Consider the following 14,282-nt stretch of genomic DNA (forward strand, 5'->3'; position numbering starts at 1 on the left):
TTTTAATGAGCTCAGTAAAAATGAGAAATTCTAGTTGGCTGGGCAGTGGGACCCCTGCACGGAAGGATAAGCCAAAGCAGGGCTGAGGCCTGGAGATATTTGTTGTTTTGCAACCATCATGCGGCTACTGTACTTGGCAACTACAACTGGGCCTTGTTAATGTCCTCAGGGATTGGGATTTGGGCAGTGTTGTTTAGAAAGCAGTGGACACTGGGTGTTTTGTAGGCTTAGTATGATCCCTAATGAACAGACTCACCGCCCCCCTCCCCCCAAATGAACAAACAAACAAAAACAAGCCACCTTAAGGGAGCTGGCAGTTCTGGAAACTGGGTAGTTTATGGCCCAGAGAAGCTCAAAAAATAGAATCTTCAGGTCAAGGGCTCATCAACATGAACCTCTGCTTACCACCCACCCCTCAATTTCGATTCTGTGGAGTCTCCCAGGCCTGCTTGAAAGCAAAGCTCTTCTAGGCATTCAAAACATGTACAGTGTTCACTGAAGGTGAGGGAGCAAGGAGAACCTCACATAAAATACAACTGGAATTTGTAACAAGGTGTCAGCATCATTTTGAACATCATCTTTTAACACTATTAAAGTTGAACATAATCATCACAATTTCTCTCCTTAAAAAGGAAAAAGAGAGGGAGAAAACAAGATGACAGCATAGGTAAACACCTAAACTGCTGCCTCACACAACAATTTCAAAACTACAACTAAAAGACAAAACGTCTATCACCCAGAACCACGGGAAAGCTGGCTGAGTGGAAGTTCTACAACTAGAAGGAAAGAGAAAAGAGCACTGAGACATGCACAAGCGCTGAAAAGCTGAGGTAAGGAGGCGCGCGAATCGGGCTGCCGGCGGGTGTCTGGGTGCTCTGCTTCTTTCAACCCGAAGGGAGACAAGCTCCCGATTACTCTGAACTCCAGTTTCTGGGGAGACGCGGGGGACCCAAACTCCTACGGGGAGAAGCTGGACTGTCTGCCATTGGGTTGGAAAGGGAGGGTGGCTTGCTTGCAGAGCTGCGCCCAGCAATCATTGTTTACTGCGCTGGGGCGTGGGACGCAGAGACTTGGAAATGCAGAAACGCAGGGACGGCTGACTGGCAGCCATCGCTGTTTGCCACGCCCTAGTCTATTGAATCCCTGAGACCCCGCCCCACCCAAGCTCCACGCAGCAGCTTTTGCATATAAATGGCCTGCCCTATCGCAGCTTAACCAAACAAACTGCAGCTCGGGTCAGACAGCTCCAAAACCTCTAAACCCCAAGCAAAGAGGAGAAAACTGTAGTTCTCACTGTAGCTCCTGTTGGGTGGCCTCAGACAGTAGCTGACCTGCACCCCATTGGAGATCCAGAAGCTAGTATATCTAGTGGTCAGTGTGAGACAACACCAGATTTCAACTACTCACATCCATAAGTGACACATTCAAGAGGCAGACTCAGTGAGCACCAAAGTCCTACTGAAGCAAGTACTGCCCCATAAGTGTGTCTCCAGTGCAGCAGTTCTTCCATTATAGACACAGCAGGTCCTCACAGCCAATTGGCCTGGAGGTCAATTCCTCCCAGTGACACCAACAACAATCAAGACTTAACTACAAACTGTTTGACATTGAAATTGGGACTCAAAAGAACTGTTGGCCCAGAAAGAAACTCACTACAGACTGATTCATTTGCCTCTCAGCATAACCATTATTGCTTGTCTCATTTTCGGTTCTTATAAGTGTATTTCTAGTAGCACATGATCTCACTCATCTAGGGGAAATGATGAACAACATAGAATGATGAACAAGAACAGACCCGGAGACAAGGAAGCATAGATCAGACTGTTGGACCTCAGAGGGAAGGTAGGGGAGGGTGGGGATAAGGGGGAGAGATCAACCAAAGGACTTGTGTGCATGCATATGAGCCTAACCAGTAGTCACGGACAACAGGGGGGTGGGGGAATGCATGGGGAGGGGTTTGGGATGGGAATGGGGGAATGAGGACAAATATGTGATACCTTAATCAATAAAGAAATTAAAAATAAATAAAAATAAAAAGACTTAACTACAACAAGGCTGTACACACAGTCCACAAAGGGGTGCACCAAGAGTGTCCACCTCAGGTAACTGGGAGGCCGACCTACTGGCCCATATAGGATACCTAGCACACAAAGCCATCCTACCAACTCAGGGAAGCAGCGAAAATGCGGAGACAAAGAAACAGATCACAAATGAAAGAAATGGAGGAAAGCAAACGACTGGATATAGAGTTCAAAACCATGGTTATAAGGTTTTTCAAGAATTTCCTAGAAAAGGCTGATAAATTCAACGAGACCCTCGAGGATATGAAAAAGGACCAACTAGAAATTAAACATACACTGACTGAAATAAAAAATATTATACAGAGACCCAACAGCAGACTAGAGGAACGCAAGAATCAAGTCAAAGATTTGAAATACAAAGAAGCAAAAAACACTCAACCGGGAAAGCAAAAAGAAAAAAGAATCCAAAAATTTGAAGATAGTGTAAGAAGCCTCTGGGACAACTTCAAGTGTACCAACATCAGAATTATGGGGGTGCCGAAAGAAGAGAGATAGCAAGATACTGAAACCTATTTGAAGAAATAATGACTGAAAACTTCCCCCACCTGGTGAAAGAAATAGACTTACAAGTCCAGGAAGCGCACAGAACCCCAAAGGAATCCAAAGAGGACCACACCAAGACACATCATAATTAAAATGCCAAGGGCAAAAGACAAAGAGAGAATATTAAAAGCAGCAAGAGAAAAACAGTTAATTACCTACAAGGGAGCACCCATACGATTGTCAGCTGATTTCTCAATAGAAACTACGCAGGCCAGATGGGAGTGGCAAGAAATATTCAAAGTGATGAATAGCAAGAACCTACAACCAAGATTACTCTACCCAGCAAAGTTATCATTCAGAATTGAAGGTCAGATAAAGAGCTTCACAGACAAGAAAAAGCTAAAGGAGTTCATCACAACCAAACCAGTATTATATGAAATGCTGAAAGGTATTCTTTAAGAAGAAGAAGAAGAAGAAAGTAAAGATAAAAATTATGAACAACAAATACATATCAACAAGTGAATCTAAAAATCAAGTGAATTAAAATTCTGAGGAACAGAATAAACTGGTGAATATAATAGAATCAGGGGCATAGAATGGGAGTGGATTGATAATTCTCAGGGGGAAAGGGGTGTGGGGGGTACGGGAAGAGACCGGAGAAAGAAGAAACAATTGTAATAATCTGAACAATAAAGATTTATTAAATTTAAAAAAATACAAAAAAAGGAAAAAGAAAAGTGACTTCCCTTTCAATCAGTATAGCACCCACCCTAACCCCTATCCGACCCTGCCTTTGTAAAAGAAAAACCTAATAATATTAAATTTACTTCTCTCCAGCTGAGAGTTTATTTTAAGCCTCATAGAAATGTTAGTATCAGTTCTCATTTCTCTCATTTCTCTCACTATGAGGCTTTTATTTTATTTTTTAATATATTTTCATTGATTTCAGAGAGAGGAAAGGAAGGGGAGAGAAAAATAGAAACATCGATGATGAGAATCATTGATCAGCTGCTTCCTGCATGCCCCACACTGGGGATCGACCCAGGCATGTACCATGACGGGAATCGAACCATGACCTCTTGGTTCATAGGTTGATGCTCAACCACTGAATCATGCTGGCCGGGCGACATTGGCCAATTTTAAAGGTGAAATGGAGATAGAGGACCATAAAATCTCTGGTCAGAAGAAATGAGGTTGCTCCCAAGGGGAAAACACCTAAAAATACAATATGGAGATTAAAGCATAAGGGAAATTTGCATTTTGCTGACTATTAAGATGAGCCTTTTTCTGCCCAAGCCTGGCTGAAGAATACTTTTTAAAATCAGACCACTAACCATCAAGAACTTTCAAGAAATACTCCATTATCCAATAACGCCATTAAAATTAACTTGGTGATTCTAAAAAAAAAAAAAAAAAATACTGAAGAACCCATGCCAATTACTAAAGAAAAAACCGTGCTGAGTAGGTCTTTTACAAAAATAAAGAAGAATCTTATTAAATGGTTATAGTGTTCCAGACTCAGAAAAAGTCAAGATAAATTACAAGCATTTAAATGATTTAGAAAATCTATGCCAACCCTTCTTAAAATAGGCATAAAGTGGGGCTATATTTAATTGTACATTCTAAAAAGCAAATAGAATCAGTGCTATCAATACAAATCTTGGCCAAAACAGAATTCTTCAAAAGCAAACTCCTGGCTCAAATCAGGTAATTCTTAAAACACTGTAAAGCAGAGTATTGGCATCCAACATTAGAGCTTGAATTAAAATTTATCAACCATCTCATTGATGAGCTTGACTAAGTAAGAATAAAAAATTATAAGCTTCTAAAGGGCAAAACTATGAGTATAAGCAGAGTCAAAAGAAAAATCAGGAAAAACCATTTACAATACAAAGGACAAAGGGATGATTTTCTTCATTAACAAATGAGCAGCCAAAAGAAGATTAGGTAACAGTAAGAACACACAATTCCAAAGAAATATTCTCCCCCTTTCATAATTTCAAAAATGCAAAGAGAACCAATCATATACCATGTTTTTGCTATCAACACACAAAATTAAATTAAAATCTGGAATACCAGAACTGACAAAAATGTGGGTGAACAGGCATTATCTTATGCTGTTAGTAAATGTGCCAAAATATTCAGTCTTTTTAAATGGCAATTAAGCAAAATTTATTAGAATGATTAATGTATGTAACTTTTAATATGCATATATACACACATATATATCATTGTATATATATATATGTGATATATATATATATATATATATATATATATATATATATATATTAGTGATCATTGCAACATGAAAAACCAATGTGCTTCAGTAGGACTGACAACATAAATACATAATGGAATAGTATTCAGCCATCAAAAAGAATGAGTTTATTTTCTGTTTTAAGATGTGGTAATATGTTCAAGTAGATTAAGAAAACAAGTTGCAGCCCTAGTTGGTTTGGATCAGTGGATAGAGCCTCAGCCTTCGGACTAAAGGGTCCCAGGTTCAATTCCAGCTAAAGGCACATGCCCCAGTTTCGGGCTCAATCCCCCCCAGTAGAGGGGCGATCAAGAGGCAGCCAATCAATGATTCTCTCTCATCATTGATGTTTCTATCTCTCTCCCTTCCTCTGAAATCAATATATATATATATATATATATATATATATATATATATATACACACACACACACACACATATTTTTTTAAAAAAAAGAAAACGTAAGTGGAAAAGTTGCAGAACAGTATGCATAGAATGATCTAATTTTTATATAAAATACTTGCATGAATATATGAGTATTTAGATATGCTTCATATATGTTTATATGTACAGAGAGAAAACTATAAAGCTACACACCAAAATGTGAACAATAAATAGTGCACAGGCATGAGATGAGCAGACGAGGTAGAGGGAGGATAACGTAAATTTACGAATGAACTGCTTTCACTATATTTTCACAGATTTTTAATGCCTTATAACAGTTTGAAGTTGCCCTTAAAAAGGCCCAGAAAGCCTTAGCCGATTTGGCTTAGTGGATAGAGTGTTAGCCCATGGACTGAAAGGTCCCGGGTTCGATTCCAGTCAAGGGCATGTACCTACCTCAATTGCAGGCTCGATCCCCAACCCTGGTTGGGGTGTGTGTGGGAGGCAACCAATCGATGTGTCTCCCTCACATCGATGTTTCTCACTCTCTGTCTCTCCCCCTCCCTTCCACTCTCTCTAAAAATCAATGGAAAAATATCCTCAGGTGAAGATTTAGAAAAGAAAGAAAGAAATGTAAAAAAAAATATTTAAAGACCCATGCGGGGATGTTTATGGCATCTTTTTCATAATCACTAAAAGCTAGAAAACCAAATGGCATTAATTGGAGAAAGGATAAACAAATTGTGGTATATCCATACAATGGAATACTACTCAGCAATGAAAAGAAATTTTGACCACATGGATCAATCTTAAAGGTGTTATACTAAGTAGATGAAGCTCTGATGTTGTGTGATTTTATTTATATGACATTCCTGGAAAAGCCAAAATCAGAAATGAGACCAGCAGCAGCCAGGGGCTGGGGCTGGGGCAAGGGTTTACTATAAAAGGGGCACGAGGAAATTTGTGAAAGTGATGAGCTGTTCTGTATCTTAGTTGTGATGGTTACACAACTGTGTGACGAACTCATAGAACAGAATGCTTTTACGAGTAAATTTTACTGTACATAAATTAAACTTTTTTTTTAAAGAGCCTAAAAGTCCTTTGTCTAAGGAGCTGTCGGGGAGGTCATTTTGAAGTTAGAGAGTTTGGTTTTCTTTTCACGGTTCCTATATAATGTCATTCCTCTCTAACACAATATACTGAAGAGATAGTGAACAGTATTCCTATTCTAATGCATTCTATTTTTTAAAAAGTTAAGGATGGGCTTTTGCTCCACATAATGTACTTCAGAACTCTGCCCTGGATGCTTTGTGAAGGCGGCAGCTTCCTTCTGGGGTGGATGTCCTGCAGTCATGGTGCTGAGTTCCCCGGGATTCCAGGGCTACATCCTTTTCCTGCTGGGATCACTACCCCACGGAATGCCATTCATAGACGACTTTCAACCTGCCTCTGAAACCCAGTAGTAGTTACAAACGCTCCTTTAAGCGAACCAAGAGCAGCAGTAAGTGTGAGCTTTGAAATCCCAAGGCTGCACTGTTGGCAGAAGATAGCAGACACGTTCTCTTTTCAGGCTGCTTTCCTTTAAGCATGCTTATTTCACTGCTCCAATCCTCACTCTTTTTCAGAAGCCCCGTGCCTTTCTCTCTGTTTAAGAAAGAAAACCTTAATCACACGCACCTGAAACATCCCTACAGCCACTAAAACCGCCGGAACTGGGGCCGCCACCCCTCCTTCCTCTGCGGGTTCCCTGGGCTCACCCTGGAGTCGGAACCAGGGAGCGTTCAGAGGTGAGTGCTGCAGTCACAGCAAACACTCAGCACTCAACGCCACACCCCCGGGGCCCAGACCCCAGCCCTGTCACCAAGCTGCTGGACCCCAGCTGAGGTTCCTTAGCCATAAAGTGGAGACCCGCATCCACCTTTATAAAAATGCAGTCGGTGCGTGCAGAGGGCCAACTCTGCGCCAGGGCCTTTTAGCCCCTCATTTTAATCCTCCCCACGACTTGATTTATGGGTGAGAAATTGGGATGAAGATCGCTGACAAGCTCGCAACACCGGAGCAGGAATTTTAAATCTCTAAACTCACACCCAAACATGCACCTTGGCTGAAGCTCCCAGATGATTCTAATCAGCCTCCAGGTGGGGCACCAGCGTAGGGGGAGGGGGCAGAGTGGAAAAATAAAGAAATTCTACTCACAAAACTTGGCTGTGCTGCTGGGTTTTCTGTTTGGCAGGCAAGATCCTGTAGCCCCTGCCTCGGGGTTAAGCACTGTGACCACAGCTGCCACTCAATGGGAAAGAGGCTCTAAAAATACAACTCGGACATTCTGCTTCCTGAGTCCAATACCCTTCACTGCAGACTGGTTCTCCTTCCTGCTTGATGCTTGTGACGTGAGAGCATAAACCATTTTGGTGGCACCGTGTCCCAGGATAAGCTTAAGCAAAGAAGCTAAAGGCAGAAATGCACTTTTGTCAGGTGGCCAAGCCGAGAAATGTGATGGCTGCTCAGAATGCACCACATCCACAAAACGGGAAAATCGCTTCATTTTAATAACACCATGAGAAGCAATGGTTTCCTTCTTTTAGTAAAATTGTTCCAAGGGTTTTGACCAGGCGTTTTTCATTCATTTCAAAGGAAAACTTGAAGTCACTGAGAATTTTCAGAGAAATTACTTGTTGATGTCACAATTGAGAGAACTACACATTTATCAAAATTGTAATACAATGATATTTTCATTTTTAAAACTTAGGTTGCAGCATACTCATCCTAGTAGGGAGAAAAAGCTGAGTCTGTTCATTAAAGAAAAACAGTCAGACACTGAATAGCTGCTATCATCGTATTTCATACAGGAAGCATACCCTTTTCTTAGTATACTTTGTATTTATGCAGCATCTTAATTTTTTTCCCAAAAAATGCTTTAAAATTCATTCTGCCATACTTCATTATACTTATGAAAAATATTTACTATGTGCCATTTGTGAACTGCATCTTTTCTATAGAGACAATAAGACAAGCAGTATTAGTTCATCTTAGAGCTATGAACAGTGGGGTTCAGGATGTTCAGTTACTTTCCCAAGGTCCCAAAGAGACGATAGGCCGGAGAAAAAAGCAGTGTCTCTTGATATCTCAGCTCATATTGGACATTTTGCACATATTACAATACGAATTTGTGGGTGTGTAGGTATGTGTGTGTGTGTTTTCAAAAAGCCCAGTAAGACTGATGCTGTGCAAACAATTAGAATTCTTTGTTGTTGTTTGTTAGCAAACTTCAATCTAAAATGGATTCATCTGAGGAGTGGTGGGGGTTGGGTGGACGTGGGCAAAGGGGGGAAGAAATTTGGGACGTCTATAAATGTGTTAGCAATAAAAAACCTGAGAAAACTAAAAAAGCATATTAATAAAATAAAATATAAAATGGATGCACTGAAGTGGAACCATTGTTTTAAGTTACCATGTTAAATCAGAAGAAAGAATTATAGAATCAGCTTAGTGAGTAAAATGAACTTGCATAAAAAGCAGCTACACTTGCCCCCTTTTTTTTTCCAAGTGCAGAAGTTGACACATTTTCATTATAATCCCAAAGGATAAGACTCACAGGGAACATGAAGTGAAAAAAACAAACAGGTGTCCGAGTAGCTGGCAAAGAATTATTTCATGCAAATAAAAAAAGCTTTCCAAGAAAAATAATACAAATTAAAGAATCCCTACTTTGGATGGATGGCCCAATGGAAGTGAAGGATTCCTGTGCCACTCGCCGGAAAAGAAAAATTGGCCTAGCAGCTGCCACCTCTGGTATTTGTCTGTTTCCCCAAATGAGCCGGAAAGGCAAGAAGGGCAGCCTCAATTTTTAAAAAGTTGAAGTTTTCTCAAACCCATCATATATATTTGCAATTCTTTTTTTTTATTGTCCATTTATATATTATCATGCAACGAGGACCCAGAATTCTAACTTGGAGATGAAGGTCCTTCTTGGTAAGTGGCATAAGGAGGATTTGCTGTGTCTTCATCACTCCTGTGGCATTTTACTCCTGTGGCCATACAAGCGCAGTGTTTTCTAGCAAAATCGGACTTAGGAATCACTCCATGCCTTTTCCTGATAAAACACAAAGAGGTGCTGGCTCTCTCACTTAAGGTCACAAAGGTACAAATGACAGGGCCGGGGCTGGCCTTCGTCTCAGCCCACTTTATTCCACAGCTCTCCATCAAGCAAGTTACCTGGTTCAAATCCCAGCTCTCCCACTTACTAGCAGTGTGACCTTGGACCAGTCATTCAACTTTTCTGCACTTCATCTATAAAATGGGATGGTTACAGCACCCAGCTCACAGGGCACTGTGAGAATCGGTGAGTTACATCTGTAAAGCCCATGGCTAGTGCTTGAGAAAAGTTAGCAACCACCACCATCATCATCATCGTCTCTATAGCTTAGCTTTCCATATGGAATCCATTGAACCGTCGTGATTTACTATGTTTAAATGTGTTAGAGCAGCAATTTTCAACCAGCGTGCCACAGGAGTTTTTAAAACATACAATACCTGACTATTTAGTCAGGGACACTGACCTCTTTTCCCTTAGATTGTCAAATAAAAAAGTGACAACAGCCAACACAACAATATCCATCCAGTGTGAATGAATCAAAATTATACCTATTTTTTGTCTGATTGGCAAAAATAATTTTTTTTGGTGTGCTGCAGCAGTTTAGTAATTAGATTATATGTGCTATGAGATGAAAATGGATGAAAATCACTGTGTTAGAGTACTTGGAATAGATACATTTTTAATGTTGTATGATTTTTAGGATAGTATCAAGCCATGAGATCTTGAATTAGCCACTCAGTCAAAATGAGCTTCAATTTCTCCATGTGACACCAGAGCAGGATGATACTTGCTCCACCTACCTCACACAGTTAAGTGATGAGCAAAGTTAAAAAGAAAGAAAAGAGGTGACATCAATGGAGGCACCACACAGGTGTTCGGTGATTTAGAACAATGAATGCAATCCTCCCCAAAAACCCTGTTGTGGACACCCCACCAAGACAGGATAGGCACCCACTTACATTTCGGTTTGGATGTCAAGAATGAAAGTGCAACACAAACACCAGCGGGGTATGGAAAGGTTCCTTGCTCACATATGAGGTTTTCTGGGGAGAGCAGGCAGCTCCCAGAAAGGAGAGAGCAGAGAATGAGACTGTGTGGGGAGGCGGGAGTGCAGGGAGGGGACGGCACAGCCTGGCCTGGGGCTTAGGTAGCATGAACCTTTCACCAGAAAGAGTTCCTAGGCTTTGTATCAGCTTGCCTAGAAGGGAAAGAGGGAGGGCGAAGCTTAAATGCTGTCACAGTCAAGCATCAAAAAAACAGGATCAGACTCACTCGTTATTACAAACTCTGGGAGATAGATCCCATCTTGGAGATGAGGAAACAGGACTCAGTCTGTGTGGATCACCTGTCACAGCAGGTTTAACTTTAGCCCTTCAACTTCAAACCTAAGCATCCTTCTTTCACCCCAGTTCCAAGATCCTGTGAGTTCCTGTCAACCAGGTGATAGGAGAAGCACTGCCTGGCCCCACCTGCTTGCCCAGCATCAATCAGCCAACCACAGAAAAGCTGAAGACAGCTGTGATCCATTTTAAGCCCAATTAGTGGTTTATGATCACCTTAACTTTCTCCACAGAAGTAACAAAGAGAGAAAGGGGGGGGGGGGGGGCGGCTGAAGGAAAGGAGGAAGAAAGGAAGAGAGGGAGGGAGGGAGGGAGGAAGGAAGACTTCTGAGTTTGGTTCCAATGTTTCCATCGCTAACATTATTGTCCTTGAAGCTCGGGGAAAGGGGACACTGTTTAAAGGATTCTCTTCACATACAGCTAAAATTCCATTTCCAGTTTATCCCGTGAACATTAGGTTCTATTGCAGCAGTCACACTCTTAGCAATGGCTAGCATCCATTTCTCTTATCTGTAATTGAGTTCCTGTAGGATTTTTTTTTCTCTGCTTAATGTCTTTATTGAGATTGCCCCTCATTCCCCCCATAAAAAATCTAAGTCTCGAGCATTACCGCAAAATCATGAAAGATTAAATTAAAATGAGCAGGAATCAATTTTTCATGGGTTATAAGGCTCTGAATCACCTCAGTTGAAGTTCTTCTGGGTAACCAAGCCAGATCAGGTTCCAAAATTGCTAAGCTTTCCTGTTAGAATTACAGTTACTTCAGCTCTCTCTTCAACTCAGAACACCCCGTTCTGCTTCTCCTCAGGTGGGCAGCATTCACCAGCTAAGATGGCCTCAAATGGGAGCTATACAGGCAACCGGATCTGTTTTGAACCTGCTGGTTCTGCAATATTTATGTATTAGTTCATGACTCTTTTCTGAATGAATTGCATTACAGATCAAACCACTACTTAGGACAGAAAATATTTATGCTTCTCTGTTGGCCATATTTAGGAAGCACTCCAGAGGTCTTTGCCTTTCTTGAAGATTTCTTAGATCTATTTTTAGAGCCACAGGGACAAATCTCAGTTGAGTGAAATTCCCAATGGCCAGTCTTTTCTTCCCACTTACTAGAGCTGCTGTGTACTCTAACCTTCCTCCTGTCTATCCTACTACACTCTGAATCCTCTTTCAAGGATAGAATTCAGACATGAAAATATAACATTTGAGAGAAGCATTCAAGGCAACTTATTTCTTCAGGAAATGTAATATAAGTCATCGATCAACATGGGAAATTGGTAAGGAAGATTTTGTCCTAATGATTAGAATGGCTCCAACAGGCATTTCCCCGAAGAGTCATCATGCCCCCCAACACACCCATCTACTGCAGATGGTCATAGCACACCCTTTCATTATCATCATCATCATCATCCCTTCTGAGGGAATTATAGCTTATTGGAAACAGTTAACAAAGAAGAAGAGCACAATACTGGCTGGGGGGAAAAAGATAAATTTAGGTGGACAATTTGCTACTAACAAAAAGAAATAGCAAAAATTCTGGCTGTCAAGGTCAAGTTTTTCAACCCCATTTACCCCTCTATTTTAAAAAGTAAAGCCTATCATGTCACATCTTAGCATAGCATATGTGGACTTTCTTCCCCGCAGAAATAAGAGTGCATTGGGGCATTCTCAAAGTAACTCTTGGAGCACTGGATCAAATTTATATGCAACCAACTCCTCCATTCCAAATGTAAGAAAGGAAGCATTTGATTCCAAACACAGTCCATATTCACTTGGCTTACTCTAATCGTTTTAGATAGATTCGTTATTAGCCCCGACCTAGAAGAGACTTGGGGATATTCTACACACAGTACTACCAACATGGAAAAATGTTGATGTTAATAGGTTAATTGGTTCCACCGAGCTTTAGCGTGCTTGTAATCCAGTCTCATCTATTATTTTCTGCCAAATTCTCTTGAAAGTCCAAATCCCCAGGCAGCAGCTGGCCATCCCTCTCCCAGCCCCCCCCCCCCCCCCCCCCCCCCCCCGCTTCCTCGAAGCTTTCCAGTGCTCTGTTCACGCCCTGGCTGCCAGCCCCTCCAGGAGCGTCCAGCCTGGAGGGCGGCACACCACGCGCCAAGTCCCCTGGAATGCCCCAGCCCAGACGGTTCCAACACCCCGTGCTAAGCTCAGGAAGGGCCGGTCGCAGGCCGCGGGGAGGCGGCTGCCCTCTGTGAGCGCTGGCTGCACGTCAGGACCTTCAAGGGTGGAGGAGAAAGTGCTGACCACCGGGCACGGAGCCCGCCATCACCTGCCTCCCAAACCCCTCGCCCTAGACACACGCGGGGTCTAGCAGGACAGAGAGCAGGGGTCACCTGGACCTTGGACTCTCCGCCGGGGACAATCGGAGCTGGGTCCTCTGAGCGGCCACCGCCGGCACCCAGACACACTCCAGCGGAGAGTGGCTCAGCCCTGGCCCGGAGGGGCGCGCCACTCGGTGACCAATGGCCGTAGCAGGAGTGCTGGGCGAGGGTGGCGGCCGGCGCTGGAGCGGCGCGCCCCGAGCGCCCCAGGATGGCACGGCCAGAGAACCCGGTGGGCAGGGAAGTGGCACTTGCAAGGTCAACCAGGGGTCCGCGTCTATGCAGACCTAGAGGCCGATCCATCCCCTTCCCCAAGCGGGAAAAACTAGTGTCCGGCATGCTGAAGCCCGGCGCGGGGCCCCGCTCGCGGCGGGCGAGGAGCGGCTGCGGGTCCCGGGCCGGCGCCCCGCCCCGCTCCCGCCACGTTCACTCACCTGGCAATTGGTTCCGGAGACCCCGGCGGGACAGGTGCAGATATAGCTGGTCTCGCCGGCGGGAGCCGGGGACTGAGGGCCGGGCGCGGGGCGCGGAGTGCAGACGCCCCCGTTCCGGCAGGGCTGCGCGGCGCACGGCCCCGGAACGGGCAGGGGCACGGCGGGCACCGGGCTGGCCAGGCAGTCGCCGCGGAGCAGCAGGAGCAGCAGGAGCAGCAGGGCCGGCGCGGGCAGCAGCTGCGCACGGGGCGCCGGGGCGCGGCGGGGCGGCATGGCTGACCGAGTGGGCGCGGAGCGGAGCGGAGCGGAGCCGGAGCCGGAGCTGGGGCGCGGTGGCGGCGGCGGCGGCGGCGGCGGCTGCGGGAGCGGTGGCGGCACCGAGGGCTGCTCCGCGGGGCCTGGCGCCTCCTGCAGCTGCGGGAACCGTGGTTCCCGGGCAACGACGGGCGGGGCTTGTGGGGCGGGGCAAGTGGGGGCGGGGCAAACGGAGGCGGGGTGCGGGGCGCGGGGCGCGGGGCGCGGGGCGGTGAGGGAGGAAAGGGGCGTGGGGACCCTTCCTACGCTAGGAGTCGGGGCGGGCGGAGCTTAAGGCCACCCGGGGCCCCTAGCTGTGAGGGTGCGGTCAGGGTCAGGGGTGTGTCCAAAAGAACCCCGAGCCGGCACCGGCGGTGGCGCTGGCCTGGCCAGAGCCGGGCGGTGCTCGGGAAGGAAAGGGGCTGAAGGGGTCAATGCCGGCCGAGGGAAGGGCTTTGCCGGCCTCCAGCTGCTGTGCGCCCCCAATGGGCCGGGCAGGGGCAGGAATGTCGCGCAGCGAAGGGAAGGGCGGCCCGGGCTCGCAACCGCCGCCCGCTGCCTCTTG

The 14,282-nt window shown here is 44.9% G+C and overlaps 1 protein-coding gene across 1 annotated transcript in view; it reads right to left on the reverse strand.

The window, feature by feature from the left end:
* DNER (delta/notch like EGF repeat containing) overlaps positions 1 to 13,696 on the reverse strand; it is a gene marked incomplete at both ends in the record, with an annotated part of 225,236 nt that extends 211,540 nt beyond the window's left edge. Inside the window, one exon of the mRNA XM_079782988.1 lies at positions 13,424 to 13,696. Within this exon, the coding sequence (XP_079639114.1) occupies positions 13,424 to 13,696 (273 nt within the window). The remainder of the gene's footprint in view (positions 1 to 13,423) is intronic.
* Positions 13,697 to 14,282: the final 586 nt, after the last annotated feature.

The sequence above is a fragment of the Cnephaeus nilssonii genome, assembly GCF_951640355.1.
Source record: "Cnephaeus nilssonii genome assembly, chromosome: 10".
NCBI lineage: Eukaryota > Metazoa > Chordata > Mammalia > Chiroptera > Vespertilionidae > Cnephaeus > Cnephaeus nilssonii.